This window comes from Esox lucius, chromosome 5 (assembly GCF_011004845.1).
Source record: "Esox lucius isolate fEsoLuc1 chromosome 5, fEsoLuc1.pri, whole genome shotgun sequence".
Taxonomy (NCBI): domain Eukaryota; kingdom Metazoa; phylum Chordata; class Actinopteri; order Esociformes; family Esocidae; genus Esox; species Esox lucius.
In genome coordinates, this window is record NC_047573.1 from 18692954 (window position 1) to 18710440 (window position 17487).

A 17487-nucleotide genomic window follows, 5' to 3' on the forward strand; every position below is an offset into this window, starting at 1 on the left:
ATGCAGGGAATCTAGAAGTATTAACCCATGTAGAAGAATTACATTCAAGTGAAAGCACACGTACCCACCGATTTCATTGAATCACCTAAGTATTGCGCATGACTTTGCTGGTGATACGATTACAGCCAGTCACGTTGTAAAGCATTGCAAAGCGAATTGAAAAAAATCTTTTCACATCAACGGCTATAGCAGAACAGTGATTAGCTGTGCTATAGTGCCCTGATAACGTGGTAGTATATTAGGAGCGGGAGCTATATTTTTGTGGTAGATTAATGTTGTATATTTGGTGATTACGCATTTCTATTTTGGATGAGTATTAGCTATGATAATATATGGTTTGACTGATCCACTTAACCCAGGCATGGCTACAAATAATTATCTGTCCTAAAGACCAATGCTGAATAATGAGAAAATATCTGAATTCATAATGGATAATAGGTTAAAGGTTTGCAATTAGATGTAATACTTTAGACTCTACTGCTATATAAAATCTATAGATGGATAATACAATAATAAGGAAAATGTCGCCCATCAGGCGCGCTGGCAACGGAACTCTCGATCTACTTTCCTCGCGTGAATATGCAGATCGTCCTTTCACCCACGTGCCCGCGGGATTTGGTTAGAGACGACACAGCCCGGCTCCGCTCACCGGGGCTCCCTCCAGCTATCCGCGCGGGTTTCCCCTCCCCCTATTTCTCTCTACCGCTCTGCTGAGAAAAGAGAAAGGGAGGGGGAGATCCCTTCTTCGCGACTCTCCCCAGGAAGCCCAGCTGCCGTGCAGTCAGCGAGAACATTCGCACAGAGGGAATGGTGGTGTTTGGATACGGATAGGGGAGAAGGCTACGCTTCGAGGAAAGATGTAAAGCACTTGACTGGACCTGGACTGAATGGATCAGGGCAGCGAAGGAGGATCGTTGGGACGAAGAGCGCATCTGGGCCTTCGATACGGGAGAACTTGGGTCAAAGGAAATTCGTTTTGTGAGAAAACTGCATTTTTTTCCGAGAGGGGGATGGGGACATTGGACACGACACCATCGATGTCCCAAACCACGGTCGTTTTACTTAGAAAAACGCAAGAAAGCCAAACCGTGTTGTGGTGTAGCGTGTGTTTTCGTTAGGAACATGCGAGACTACCGGCAAATACCAGGGATGGTTTCATATTCGAATTCTACAACAACACAGGAACTCAGCCTATGCGCGCGACACAACGCTATTTGGAACGCCCCGTGACAAGGAGGTGTCCGCTTCAGGGCGCGAGATTCAAACGGACTTCTGCATGTGGTTTATATGTATTCTTGAGCTGAGCTGCGTCCGTGCTCCCTTCTCGTGTTACATGCAATCTGCCAACGGTGAATGGGTTTAAATCAAGGAACGAGTTTAGTTAAAATTGTTTTGTTTTTTATCCACTATGCGTTGACCTTATAGAAGACTTTCAAATAAATTGCCATGGTTTATGGAACTTGGAAACAACTATATATTTTTTTTATAATATTCGGAACTGCAACGGATTTATTACTAACAACAAAAGGTGGGGAATGCACATTTCCCTCTCCACTCCCCCCGTCATTTTAGTCATGAATAGTTAAGTTGCAGTTTGCTATGCTAATTCGTTGATCTTAAAAGTATTTGTATTCTACAATTTGCCGTCTTTGCTGGGCATGAAATGCAATAAACCACCACCACCTGAATGTAGCATTATGAACAAGCTAAAAATAGCTTTCATTATTTTCTGTAAAATAGGGTATATGTAGTGTATAGTTTAATTGCCTATTCAGTAGAAAAGTTAGGAGAGCTTATGGAATTATGGTGTTTGAAAAACATTGATACAATATTAGCATATCATATTTTAATTGTGACATAATCAAATGCTTTAATATACATACAAATGCCTATGAATTCGAACTTGTTTCCAATATATTTTTAATAAAAATACGGCAGAATAATACCTAAATGCAGTATTTTTGTTGCATATACAGAAAATATCATATTTTAATTACCCTGTATTTCATATCTTAAAATTGTAATAATATTATAAAATATACTAACCAGATATATATCTAAATAAGGGTTTTGAAAGCGCACTTAGGAGCCCGTGAATTGAAGGCGTAAAACCCACAGCAATAAAACATTATAATCGATCAAACGGGCGGGGTGGGCGCGCCTCATTCGCCATGTTGAAATCCTTTGTGTGTGTGTGTAGCCCAGATAAAGACTATAGCCTATTGTTAACCATAAACGTTTCATTTTTACTTCAGTATAATCCACTATTTCTAGTCAAACATTATGCATAATGTGACCCTAAATTATTTCAGAGTATAACCATTTTAGAAGATTTAATTTCGAATTCAACAGAATTTACTAGAATTTTTAGTGTTTATTTATATGACTCTTTCAATTACATGTTAAAAACAAGTACAACAATATTATAAAATAACGCGTGAGTTTGATTCAATATAATTTTAAAAAGTCTCTCAATATCCATGCACATTAATTTGGTTGATTAATATAGTCGTTGTCACTGCATTATTTAAATAGCCTATACTTTATTTTGCATTGCTAAATATGACCTATATGCTCTATATTCTCTAAATATTAACAATAGTGTCTTATTTGTTATTTTTTCCATTAAAAAATACGCTGTTGTTAGAATATTTCGACATAATTTATCTGCAAAAATATAATGTTAGTCGCAAAATGCTGAAGGATGATTTTAAATTATCTTCATGTTATTGTAGTCTATATGTGAACACATGCAAAAGCAATAAACGATATGTTTACCTTAAAGAAACAATAATTGTAGTTGTAATAAATGTAGGCTACCTATAATTCTTATGATTATAAGAAGGCAGTTTTGGAACTATTGTTTTGTTTTAATACGTTGTGGAACTACTTCAATCTTCTCTGCATGCAATCCACATAGGCCTGCATGCCTTTAACAAGGTTTGGCTTTTTTTTTTTCACTTAAACAGAATTCCATCATCAACACCCTGTTCATATAGAATTAAAGATGTATTTATTTATTGTCGACAATGAATGCTATAGTATACATACACGTTTGCATTATGTAGTGCGTTTTTGATTTACAACAAGTGGGTATTGAGACAAATTCTAAATAGCCCTAGCTCTTTTTTTTGTCAGAACGTTTAAACGTAAAGTTTTGGAGGAATTAAATGGAATGGAGGCTCAAGCAGGGCCCCGCGTGCACGGCTGTCGTGAAGTTAATTCGAAGTGACTGCGGCGGGAGGGGGAGCTTTAGACTACGAACATGATGACGGCGATAATAGCAATAATAATAACACCACCCGTCTGAGGGCCCAACCTTAAATATATTAGGAGGAAAATATCAACATTTTAAAACATCAACCTCGTTAAAGTTTACACTGACAGTGTTGTATGAAGAAGAAGACAAACTGAACGTAGAGATCAATTTCTTTACTTAAATCAATTTCCTTAGAATTCATAGGCTATAGACCAACACTCGAGAATCTTTAAAAACTGATCCCTTATTTGACATTTACATGGTTATGTTATATGTTCAGAATACAACTGTGGGTATATGAAGTTCGATGTTAAATGTTTTACTTTTTGGTGGGGGGATTTCTGGAGTAGCCTATTTAGCTAGCCAAACGACAATCAAGTCCCCTTGGTCAATTGGTATTCTTCTGCCGGTTATTTGTTGGGTGTAAGAAAAGATAAATGATTTAGTGGTACAGTGTAATAACATCATTATCAAAATAAAAATGAATACACAATACGTGTAAATAGTCTACATCACTAATTAAATAATTAGTTCAAATAAATGGTATTCATTCGTTTTAAAGAGCAACACCATAACAAGAGAGATCACATATGAGGCACACATATAATGGACTATTGGTGTTAAAGAATATTAGTTTTTCCTGTTTTTATTTTACATGTACGTTGCAAATTCAGCATATCACTATATATATATAGTGCAACACTTTCTAGTACGGAGAAATATAAGGGTTCTTGAGATAGACCTTCGTGAAGCCTTGAGAAATGTGATCGCCTATATAACGAAGATCAATATGTAATGAGGGAGGGCTACAGATCAACAACTTGGACGTGGGCAGGAAGCTATAGCCCACTGTATGCAACATGCAATCACCTACTTTATAGAATAGTCTCACAAAAGATGAGCATTTGTTCAACAAAAAACGTGAATGCACAGAACTTCAAAAAGTGGGGTCTATTCCGACTCCGTAGGGGGAGTTTATGTCCTAAGAGGGCTTGCGTTCGAAACCCAGATTTTCCCGGGGTACGCAGGACTTCTTGTAAACCCAGAACGTCTAAATTATTAAAGAAATTCGGTAGACTCTTCAAACACGATTCGTGGGTCAGCAAGGCAGAGGGATAGGTCAAGAGTGCGTTTTTGTACAACTTGGGGATTTCTCTAAGTATTGGAATATATACTTATTTGGGCGTTCTAGCTGACTACAGTCTCGCCTCAGCTACATGTTTTCAATCACCAACATACTTTGATAAGATGTTGTAGGACTTCAAACAATTGAAGAGATAGTTTGGGCCAGAGTACAGCAGCAGCCATCTCAAAGTGTGCGACCGATTTTAGATCTTTGGCTGCCTTATTTGCATAGATAAATCATTACTGTCTCAGATAGGCAACCACATAACATACACCCAGTACTCTGCCTTGGGGACACGTCTGCAACATATTTTCCTTTCTATTTCTCGACACAGATTGAGTGTCATTTTCAAAATGATTAGGCCTACATATTTATTGTGCAAGACAGTACTGACCGTGTTCGTAGATACAACATGCCTTCCTTAGCTACCAGTTGATTGTTTGGTGGCCAGCAACTTGCAGAATTACTGCCTGCCTGCAGCGGGGGAGCGGGCCTCCTTCTCGGCGGGGGCTTCTCTCGCCACCCTGCTGAGCTGGGACGGGCGGACGAATCCCCACCCTATAGGCATAAGGCGCCCAGCTAGGAAATACAATACAACGTCAATTAAATGCAGTCTCCGCTGCGATTTACTGCAATGAATGATAAATTGGTAGTCGTTCTCACACCATAGGATCATTCAAATTGCAATAATAGGGAAAATCGTTATGTAAAATATGTATAGGCTACATTTAGGCCTACCATATTTAGTCTCTCTGGGAAACCATTTCTCTATCTCTTTTGTTGCAAATTCCAGCCCAAGTAACCAGGTTGTTTTCAAGGCGTCGGTGTTTAAGGTCAAATTGTTTTATTGCATGATTGCTATAGCATATAGTTACAGACGTTTGAAAACATAAATGTACAGTAACACAGATTTGCGAATAACAAAATAATTTCGTGGCTGTCGACCGTGAAATGAGAACAGGGAAGATATTTCGTGGTAAACATTGTAGGATAAACAATAATTACAAACATAAAGGATGAGGCTGGACAGGCAGGCGGGGAGACAGCAGTACTCCTATACCAGGTCTAGGCCATAGGACTGAAGAGAGCTAGAGGGAGATCTATCGACCAGGTGTTTTAGAAGTAAAATCGTATCTTACTTTAAATTTGCAGTTTAGCTAATCAATAGTGTGAGATGAAATATAATGAAGCGTTATGGTTTTGTGTTTCTGGCTTCATTACTTTCAAATGATAATGTCGGTTTACAGTGATCCAACCGTGCATATTCTAAACGTTTATTCTGTGAGCATACAACTACCCAACTAGGCTTTTTGAAGATGCACGGTGATAGTATGTTCAGATTAAGGCCCTACGAAATTACCTCGCCATGTATTAAAATAGTAATTTCATTTAAAAAAATCGATTTAAATTTTCTTTCATTCGGCCTTCCATTTCATGGACACATTCATGTTAACATAACGAGAGGTGGCTTGGAACTGTGAATAAATATTATTGTGATAAATTCATTGCCCTTTGCGCACGTGAGACAGAAGTACATCTCTATAGTGGATATTGGCACGTGAAGGCCAGCCCTGGTCAAGTGATTTTACCTTCTATATACAATTAAAAGGACTGTTCTTATGATATAATGTCAATGGTTCACATGCCGTCTTAATCGTGTATTGTGAGAATAAAAGCACGATTTAAAAAACCCACACCAATATCATGTCAACTGAATGTACATTTATAACAGCGTTTTAAATCCAGATTTATGAATGTCAAATTGGTGTTATTGTTTGCTTTTGCGATAAATACAAATTCTTGATTTTATTGAGTTTTCCGTTTACCAAAAAAGTTGGCCTAAATAATAAATAATGCTATAAAATATATGTTTCAGAAGATGTAGTAGCTACATTACTTCAAGATGTATTTTACATATACTGTAAATGGGAGTGCATTTAAAATTGCGTGCCTCTTTTCTGTTTTCTTTCTCTTTATTAATCTATTTTATTCCCCTCCACTCCCAGTCCTATAATACTCCACTACAAATGTTTGGACAAAAAATGTAAAAGAAAACATCAGCACATCCAAATATTTTGTTGCTGAACCTTCAGCCCCCTTCCTTGCCTCTCTGGGGTGCAGGTAGTCAGTTATCCGGGTGTAGGTAGTCAGTTATCCGGGTGTAGGTAGTAAGTTATCCGGGTGTAGGTAGTCAGTTATGGGAGTGTCCTGGAAAGAGCAATGGGGCTTATTTAATTGGTTGTGGACCTCCCAGAGTTTCTATATTTCCCATGCATGGGTAGAAAGCCCTCTGATAAATTATTCTATGCTGATTTTTTCCAATGTAAGGTTTCATGTAATTGTAATTTGTTGTTAATCTAACACATAATGTAATCCAAATATCCAATAATAAAGACATTAACTGCAATGTGTCATTTTAGTTTTTTGTACTGACACAATGTATACACACACAATCTTGAGCGCACACACACAATCTTGAGCGCACACACACATGCACACACGCACACATTACACCACCAGGGGGCAGAGGAAGAGGTTCAGGTCATGGGGGAGTCCATTGGACCCTCAGACCTATCTGCACTAGACCCCAGACAGGGAGCGCCAGGCAGGGCAGGGCATGGAAGGGCATGCCCACGGCTGAGACTGACAGGCCAGAGAGCCACTGGAGCCGACAAGGGGGGCAGGTGAGTCCTTTCAGAGGAAAGGAGGCAGGGGAAGTATGCAGGGCCAGTAGAAGGGGAAAGAGAAGGGAAAGAGGGAGAGGGCTGGGAGGGGAGGGGTGAAGGAGGGCGGAGTGGGGGAAAAGGTGAAGAGAAAAGGGGGGAATATAAGAGAAAGGCAGAGAGAGTAAAATAAAAGAGTAAGAGTGTGAGGGAATGGTTGGAGGTCTCTCTGGACACGTATCCACTGTGGGATCATCCATTTATCATCTTCGCGTGCTGGGGGTTTACTTTGCCAATGGTAGAGAATGAAGAGACCATAACACTGCAGGGATAATGAATGTATGTGTATGTTTGTGAGTGTGTGTAGAGGGGGGATGGAGTAAGGTCTGGCCTCCCACTAACAGAGACGCAGATATTCAAGTTACGTCGGTGTCTCCTTTTGTTCAGGGGTGCGGTCGATGCTCCTATCTCTCTGGGACCCTGAACCTCTGCCCGTCTGACCTCTACACAACTCTTTTTTTCTGCTTCAGACTTAATGCATTATTCAATACATTTAAATGCCACGGCACAAACATGTCCTTTCATGGCATTCGGCGTTGAAGAGTTGAACTAGTTTAGTGCTAGATGCTATTTGTTACAACTTTATTTTTCAGATTAGTTCTGGAAATATTAAGGTTTTTATCATACTAGAGCGTTTTATGTATTAATTATATGCCATTTAGCAGACGCTTCTATCCAAAGCCACTTCCGCTCAAACATTTATGAATGGGCGATTCTTGGAATCAAACCCACTATCTTGACATTCCGTGGCATGTGCTCAACCATGCTTTATACTTGTTAAGTATAGTTTTACTTCACAGTAAGTTAATATTAATGTTGGTAACTTTATAGTTCTTTTGTGTTAATATTTGTACCTTCAGAGTTTTTTTGGGAATTTTAGTAACATCAGAGTTATTTTGTGTTAATTTTGGTAACTTCAGAGTTATTTTGTATTAATGTTGGTAACTTCAGAGTTATTTTGTATTAATGTTGGTAACTTCATAGTTAGTCTTTGCAAGAGGTGAGGAGTAGGGGGGAGGGTCTACTTTAGTGCAGAGTAGGAACGATGGCCGAACCAGATGTTGAGAGTGGTAGGGGGTGGGTGGTGTCAGAGAAGTGTCACAGGGTCAAAAGTAGCCCTGCCCCTCCCCCAGCTGACAACCATGTCATATGCCACCCCTCTTCTCTCTCTCCCTCTCCCCTTCCATACCTACAGATGAGATGGATTGAAATGGATGGCGAGAAGCCCTATCACACACATGGTTGTTTATGTATGTCCAGGAACCTGAACCGCCCACTTTTCTCTCTACCACACACACACAATTACATAATGTGGAGGATGCTAACTGATTACACTGACATTACCCTATTATCCGCGTTGCAGTGACACACGCACACGCACGCACACACACACACACACACACACACACACACATTTCTCTATATGACATCAAAGTTCTACACACCCAGCCCTCTCTAGGTGTTTCTGTTTGCACTGACATCTGCTTGAAAATGTTAGTCTGTGGTGTGTATGTGAGTGTGTCAGAGAGAGTTCAGGTTGAGGTCAGGTGACATAACAGATGACTTGGTCAGGATCTCAAACAATCCAGGGTTGTCATGGCAAACAGAAGACTATGCAATAGGCTGGAACAGGAGGAAAAAGGGAAGTGGAGTGAGGAGTTAGCCCCTAGACACTGATCCCAGGCCATAGTTCACCCTCCACCAAAACCTAATCTTAACCATTAATTCATGGGAAAGCACAAAACTGACCCTAGATCAGAATACATTATCAACCTCACTCAAAACTCTGGCTGAGCCTGAAAGGATGCTCTGCGGCACCCCCTACTGGTAAACACAACAACGTGTTGATGAGGTAAGAAGACAAACACAGAGGTTTCCACAAAGTGAGGGCGAACAATGTAAGTTTCTATTGGAGGAAACTGGATATTCTTAAAGGTGCATCCTGAAATACACAAGGCTGTCCTTCTAATGGACATGATCAAGCAGCAGATCTACAACCAACCCAGCCAGCGGATCAGTCTACCCGGAGGTCTGTGAGTCGACAGGGGGATATCTGGCAGTCGCCTGCACAATAACAGGACTGTTTCTCTTTAGTTTGTGGAGAGGAGGAGGAGGGTCATATCGGTAAACCATAACACCTGTAGGATATACAGTATGTGATTCGTCATAACATAGACATGTGCACTCACTCAAAGACAGGCATGCTCACACACACACACACACACATCCATGCAAACACGCGCACACATGCACACACACACGCACACAGAGGCAAACACAAATGGAGGAGCGTACACACACACACACACTAGTATGAACAGGAGGCAAACATCTGTCAGGGATTTGTACAGTCAGATGATACCCAATAATAAATAATGACAACATTTGAAACTCATTTTGGTCCCCCTCTGTTTGACCCCAAATGGGGCCAGAGGTGTGTGTGTGTTTTTCAGTGAGTGACTTGAAGAGAAATGAAGGATGATCTTTATGTGGCAGCTTATTTGTTTTTGAATGCAGGGAGCTCAGAACCCCACTTAAACTATCAGAGAGAGGGAGGGGCTCTAAATACAGCAGGTTACTATCAGAGAGAGGGAGGGGCTCTAAATACAGCAGGTTACTATCAGAGAGAGGGAGGGGCTCTAAATACAGCAGGTTACTATCAGAGAGAGGGAGGGGCTCTAAATACAGCAGGTTACTATCAGAGAGAGTGAGGGGCTCTAAATACAGCAGGTACCTATCAGAGAGAGAGAGCAGCGAGAGACACAGGACTACATAAGGCTTGATATAGAGGCATAGAACTATATAAGGCTACACAGAGCTGCACAGGACTACATAAGGATACATAGAGTGGCACAGGACTTTAAAAGGCTACACAGTGAGACAGAGGGCTATATAAGGCTACATAAAGATGCATAGAAAAACCCATATGCAACACAATTATACATAATATTTACTGAATTGTACACATAGTATACATGGATTACATGTTTAGTGAAACAAAGACACATAAGCATGCGCGCGCACACACACACACACACACATGCACATGCACGTGTGCGCAATGACAGCCTCAGGGGGTCAGTCTGATCAGTGGCTGGATAGCAGCAATGGCCTTTCAAATTTAGGGAAAGGGTGTGTCGTGCACAGGGTGGGGTGGGGGGGTGAGAGACAGGTCATATATAAATGCACCCACATGTTGCACTGGGATACATATCTTTCACCCTTGTGGCGGTTTTCTCCTGGTGGGAGGGTGATTAGTGGGGCTTGATATTAGAGGCACAGAAACACACAGACACATGCACAAGATGCCATGTTCCACACACAGAGATCCCACACATTGTCTGAGAGAGCCAGAGACACAGAAATAGGGAGACAGACAGAGAGATAGACAGAGAATGGGAGACAGACAGAGAGAGAGACAGAGAAGGGGATACAGACAGAGAGAGAGAGACAGAACAGGGAAGACAGAGAGAGACAGAGAATGGGATACAGACAGAGAGAGAGAGAGAGACAGAACAGGGAAGACAGAGAGAGACAGAGAAGGGGGGAGAGAGAGAGAGAGAGAGAAGGGGAGACAAAGAGAGAGTGCTTGGCAGAGGCTAACTGGAGTAAAGAAGTCACCATTATGTGGGCCTACAATAAATAACAGCTCCCTCATTTCTCTTCTGTTCATAAAACAGAGGCAGAGAATGGAATGACAAAGGGAACCCGTGTCTTTTGTTCTTAAACCACACTGCTCTCCCCTCTCTCGTCTCCTCATCTCCCTCCCCCTCCCTCCCCCTCCCAGTCTCCTCTCCTTTCTCTTTGACCTAAAATCCCCCTTCACCCAGTTGATGTTTCTCAACCATGCAGGACGTAGATCTATCAGGTCCACCAAGGGAGACTGACACAGCTGAATTTTGATGAGAGAAGGAGAAAGTAGAGAGAGAGACTACAACTCCGCATTGAAGAAGAGCATTGAAGAAAAAATGAGGTGGCGTACAGTTTGTGGATCGTCTGGACTGTAAGGCGTTTAGTGTGGACAGGACAGGGGCGCCAACCGTGATGGAGTGCAGAGAACACAGACAAAACACGTATGACCAGAGCAGACAACAGGAACACACTCAGAGTTAAGTGGACCCATCGCCAGGTAAGATTCAGACCTCATTGCACAACTGTTACGATGCATTCCACATTCCATTATATCGAAGTTACTCCTCCATTATGATCTCTATAGACTGTACGACATAATGTCGTCCACGACTGCTGTACATATTTGTTATGGAACGGGACAAGTAGCTATGTTACTCGGTCAGGGTTCAATGGGGGTAATGAATGGTCGTGTCTGCATGCTATTTACTGGCATTAAAGAGATATTTCCTGTTTATGAGAACCTTAATGTGTTTTTCTCCCAGAAACCACTGCTTCTTATCCGCCAGCTGTCTTAGGGCCATCCACTCGCATAGCGGAGTGGCAGGGGATGGGGGGGGGGGTCAGGAGTGAGAGGATGACAAAAGAGAGAGTAGGACATAGAGGAGAGAGATGGGAGTTCCTCAAGGTTCGATTATTCGGGCAATTGTATTCTCTGTGTATATTATAATGTTGTGAAACATTATCATAAAGATGGATGGAAACATGTATAAAGATGGATGGAGTAAAGAAGTCACCTAATGGTGACTTCTTTACTCCATCCATCTTTATGCATATGACCCTATCCTATATGCAACCAGCCCTTCAATAAATAATGTGCTCCATGCTACAACACAGATTTAATAACATCTAACACGCCGTCTATGACCTCCACCTACTACCTAAAAACAAAAACAAAACATTTAAGTTCCTCAATTTTAGCTACCTGCCACTCAAACATCCTCAACTTGAATTTGCCCAAGTGAGACTACATTAACACTTACAAATATGATGTATTGAATGCCCAAATGAACCACCTTCAGTCTAAAACTTTGTTGTCATTGTTCCTCATTAAGGCATATTTCACCAATGCTTCATAAAATACTCTCGTAGAAATGAACATCCTGCCAATCCCCAACTATAGTGACACAGTCTAAAGGCTTGCTGCTATACAAAGGTTCCTCAATGAATTGGATGTAATTCTACACAATGACATTTGCTTTGTCACCTTGTGTCGTTTCAACAATCAACACTGTGACCTTTACACTCTGGTTAATTGGCCCTTGCTACATATACAACACAAGATCAGCTGGCACCAACTTATTCACAAGTCCCTTTTAGGTAAACGCTACTCCAACATTAACCTGTGCTCTGGTAGATATATCACTCTGTTTACTCCTAAAGCCTACACCTCTGTCATTCATTTCAGTTCTCCATCTCCAAGGGCACCAATTGCAAAATGACCATTAGGCAGGAAGAGTGCGTGAGAGGTTGAGGGATGACGCAGGTGAATAAAAGACAGAGGATGACTTCTCGTTGGATGATGAAGGAGAGGGCGAATTCAGGGGTGTGTTGTATGAATGATAAGGTATAAGTTTTGTCAGTATAGTCAATGGGCTTAACTGGAAGCTGATCCAAGAGCTCAACAGGCTCGGAGAAGGCCTTTATGTCTATTGCTATATGTTTATCTCTCTAACAGTTCAGAATGATGGGACATTGGTTTTGCTGTATAAAAGTTAGTACACATCTCACTAAGGTGACATCACACAGGGTTGGTGGACACATATTTAAATCATGAATGGAAGAATGGCGGGAGGAGGGACGAAGGGACGAAGGCATAACATGTAGTGGGAGTGGTGTCAATTAAGGAGAAATACGACAGGGTTCATTTCCGCCCGTGCCAGAGGGACTGCGTTATAACCAGCCATTCAGTGAGTAATAGCCTGTGTAAATGGTCAGTTTAATGATCTACGGATCAACCTCACCAAAGAAACTTCCTGAATGTCTCTCTTTAAATGTGACTTATCGAATGTCTCTATATAAATGTGACTTACCGAATGTCTCTGTTTAAATGTGACTTACCGAATGTCTCTATATAAATGTGACTTACCGAATGTCTCTGTTTAACTGTGACTTACCGAATGTCTCTGTTTAAATCTGACTTACCGAATGTCTCTATATAAATGTGACTTACCGAATGTCTCTGTTTAAATCTGACTTACCGAATGTCTCTATATAAATGTGACTTACCGAATGTCTCTGTTTAAATCTGACTTACCGAAAGTCTCTGTTTAACTGTGACTTACCGAATGTCTCTGTTTAAATCTGACTTACCGAAAGTCTCTGTTTAACTGTGACTTACCGAATGTCTCTGTTTAAATCTGACTTACCGAAAGTCTCTGTTTAACTGTGACTTAGCGAAAGTCCCTGTTCAAATGTGACTTACCGAATGTCTCCGTTTAAATCTTACTTACCGAAAGTCTCTGTTTAACTGTGACTTACCGAATGTCTCTGTTTAAATCTGACTTACCGAAAGTCTCTGTTTAAATCTGACTTACCGAATGTCTCTATATAAATGTGACTTACCGAATGTCTCTGTTTAAATCTGACTTACCGAATGTCTCTATATAAATGTGACTTACCGAATGTCTCTGTTTAAATCTGACTTACCGAAAGTCTCTGTTTAACTGTGACTTACCGAATGTCTCTGTTTAAATCTGACTTACCGAAAGTCTCTGTTTAACTGTGACTTACCGAATGTCTCTGTTTAAATCTGACTTACCGAAAGTCTCTGTTTAACTGTGACTTAGCGAAAGTCCCTGTTCAAATGTGACTTACCGAATGTCTCCGTTTAAATCTTACTTACCGAAAGTCTCTGTTTAACTGTGACTTACCGAATGTCTCTGTTTAAATCTGACTTACCGAAAGTCTCTGTTTAAATCTGACTTACCGAAAGTCTCTGTTTAAAAGTGAGTTATCGAATGTCTCTGCTTAAATATGACTTACATAATGTCACCCACACACACACATCCACACCCACACTAAAACCACACAAAGAATAGTTGTTTTACAATACATACTTTGGGATCACAATTGATTTCCTTTTTTTTTTTTTTATCTAAACCTACCCAAAGCCTAAAAAAAAGCTATTTATACCAGTGAGGACTGGCAACTAGTCATGATTTGCCAAGGGTTACTATATTTGTGAGGTCCATTGGACACACACACACACACACACACTCACTCACTCATGTAACCGCCCACGCCCAAAGACGCTATAGATCATAGGCTCAGGTAGAGATTTCAGCAGATATGGGTAAATACACACACACAGACACACAGGCTGTAGATCACAGGGGTGGGCAGGAGTGTCGGGCACTCACACACACACACACACACACACACACACACACACACACACCCACACTGTGCCTCAGAGGAGACCCAGCATGAATCCACACAGACGCTCTGTTCCATTCACTCACACAGGTAACAGTCTCCGCCATTCACCCGCCACACTGTCCCCTGAGGGGAATATACTGTCTGTGGGTAGGAGTGTGTGCATCGGCCGTGTATCCCTAAGTGTGTACATACCGTGTGTGTGTGTTGGAGTACGGAGTCCTGTGTATGTATGTGTGTTTCAGCTGATGTAGATGCTGTGGAGGGGCCATACTGATGCATCAGTACAGCTCTGTCACCTCTCCACTTTATGAGTCTGGCCTTTTAAAAACATTGAATTTATGGTTAGTTTAGGCAGTATTTCAGAGAGAGGGTGTGTGTGTGTGTGTGTGTGTCTAAAATAGGTGAAGGTAAGAAAGAGACACCATTCGTAAGTGAGCAGTGTTGGAGGGAGGATGGAGCCTTCCACCTCACCAAGAATGTTACTCTGACACTTTTACTGTCCCCCTCTCGTGCTGTTAAAAGCTGCTATTTAGACAGGACCATAATGGGATGGTCCTAAGAAACTAACAGCTCTTTAAAACAAGCTCACTGCCCGAATACTTCAAACATAACCCACCATTTTCCAGGACAGACTTAACTCAAATTAAAAATGAATCCAGAAGAAAAGTGTCACGAAAAGTGTAATGCATTTGTAGCTTCATTCCAATTTTACATGGCCTCCCCGTTTAACAACAACAACAACACCAGAACTAATCATCCTGCCAAGAAGACATCTTTTGTCCAATCCCTCCTTCTCACTGTAGTCTAGTAGCCTATTAGCAGACAGAGTGGTCGTTAGGGCCTAGTCTCTATGCCCTAGTGTAATACTGATGGTCAAATGACAGGGGGTTAATAGAATGTAGAGAGGCCGGAGGGACAAAGGTAGGCAATGTTCAAATGGATAGACGGGCCTTGCAGTCTCTCCCTCTCTGTATAAGGCTGGTTGAAAACCCCATTCATGGTCAGGGCTAATGCTGCGTTGTAATTAACTGTGATTACTGGAGCAGAGGGTTCCCTCTCTCTTTCTTTTTTCCCCTCTCTCTCTCTCTCTCTCTCTCACTCTCACATACACACAGACACATGTAGACACACTGCAATACACACACAGCGATACACGTATGTTGGTTAAATACTAAGACACAGGCATGCTTTATCACTGACAGACAAAGATATGGGTGTGTATACCACATATGACTACATTTGCAGGCACTATGTTCATCCATATAGACTACACATCTCTCATCTTAATTCTTATTCTCTCTTTCTCACCAACACACACACACACACACACCTCATCTCCCCTCCTCTCTGTATGCTGGTTTCCTGGCCAGACTGAGGATCTCAAGGCCCCGGTGCTCATGGGAAATCGTATGCATGCCTGGCCTCACAAAGGCCTCCTTTCAGTCGCCTGCATGCTTGACCTCTCGGGGGTCAGCGCTCTGCTTTGTGCCCCGCGACCCCACTGTGACCTGGTGTCACCCTGGGAGGTCAGGGGGTCAAATCCAGATGCATGTGTCTAATTTCATCCTGACTAGGTTATCCTCCTAAATCTGCCCTAAAATGTGCCCCCCCCGAAATAGCTACAACTACTATCTATGTACCTGGTTCTGCCCCTACCAATCTTGCCAAGACAACTGCCCTCCATACCTGAATGCACATATCTCATGCATCCTGCCAACCCCAACTAGCGCGCACACACACACACACACACAGTCCTTATCCCAACCTAGGCTGTGGGCCTACCTTGAGGGATTAGGTGTGGACAGACAGGACCCTCCAGCCAATCAACCAGTCTGTCACATTGATTTTGAGGGGTCACTGGAGCACAATGACCAGGCTTTTCCTGTCTTAACCTCCCCTACCTCCCTTACCTCCATGACACACGCACACACACACACACACACACACACACACACACAAACACACACACAAACACACACAACCACGCACGTGTAAAAGCTCAGCCACTCACACACCCACTCTTCCCTTCTCTTGCCCCTTCCCCCCTCCCAAAGCTCCATCTGAGCCCTGCTTCAAATCCCCTTTCCCCAGAGACCAGAGCCCTAGCTGGGGTAAAGTGGTCTGGTCATCCCCCTCTACCTTCCTGGTCTGACAACGCAGCAGGCAACCTCCAGAGAGATAGGGCTCAGAGTGGAAGTTACCGTAATCACAGATCTAGCATCAGTTTACCTTCCCCCAATTCGAACCGTAAAATTTGAAAGAATAACACAAAAACAGACCACAGAATGCATCTGGGGAACCAAGTAGAAAACGCTCTCTTCCTAAAAATATAGGGTTGAATTTCTGTGTCTCTTTCAGGTTTCGGGTGTTGTTTTTTGTAGTGATGATAGCAAATTACTGTATTCAATTTCATACTGCACGTTGAAAATAATGATCCACGTAGGAAAGATGTCTTTATGAAAAATGTCTACACTATTAATAATTTCTCAAACTTTAAACGCAAACAAAAAATGCGTCATCCGAAAATGTATATATATTTTTTATTCAAATAGTGGTGGCTGCGTACATTTTTTGTGACTCGATCTAAACGCTACATTCAGTCGTGAAATGGAGCAACACCCCTCACCGCTAGAGGACGCCCAAGCATTCCAAGCCGCATCACCAGCAGCATTGTTGTCTTTTTAAGACTCGTGAGTTGACTTGTCGAGCAAGATTCATACTTCCTGGTTTCACTAATAGTGATTTCTGTAGCGTCCGTAATCGTGTATTATATACTTTTCTAGATAATAATGAAATACAATATATTTTGCGTTATGTGATGTAGCTATTTAAACAGATTACGGCATTTCCCTAACCCTGGACCAGAGTAATGTACAAGATTCATCGATGTCAACAACATACAGTCACTAGCTAAGTTTCAAAAATCTAGCAAGCTAACAACATAGCCATAGGTGTGTGTTTATCAAAGTTTTTGCAACATCTAAAACGTAAAGCTGTTTTCATTGTATTTGGCTGCCTGGCTTGATTTTAAACATGTAGATTCACGTATTATATTGAAATCACATTAAATGTCTACGTTGCGTAATCGA

At 41.6% G+C, this 17487-nt stretch overlaps 1 protein-coding gene across 6 annotated transcripts in view; it reads left to right on the plus strand.

The window, feature by feature from the left end:
* The first annotated feature begins 10962 nt into the window (after nucleotides 1–10962).
* slc38a10 (solute carrier family 38 member 10) overlaps nucleotides 10963–17487 on the plus strand; it is a 31578-nt gene continuing 25053 nt past the window's right edge. For 3 of the 6 annotated variants that reach the window (XM_010906108.3, XM_010906102.5, XM_029120005.2), the window contains exon 1: nucleotides 17089–17349. Coding sequence is in view for 1 of the 6 variants with exons in the window: in XM_029120007.2 (XP_028975840.2) it covers nucleotides 11184–11237 (54 nt within the window). In the remaining 5 variants the exon portion in view is untranslated. Of the gene's footprint in view, nucleotides 11238–17088; nucleotides 17350–17487 lie in introns of those variants that run through there. The other 3 variants (XM_029120006.2, XM_029120004.2, XM_029120007.2) reach the window with 2 other exon arrangements.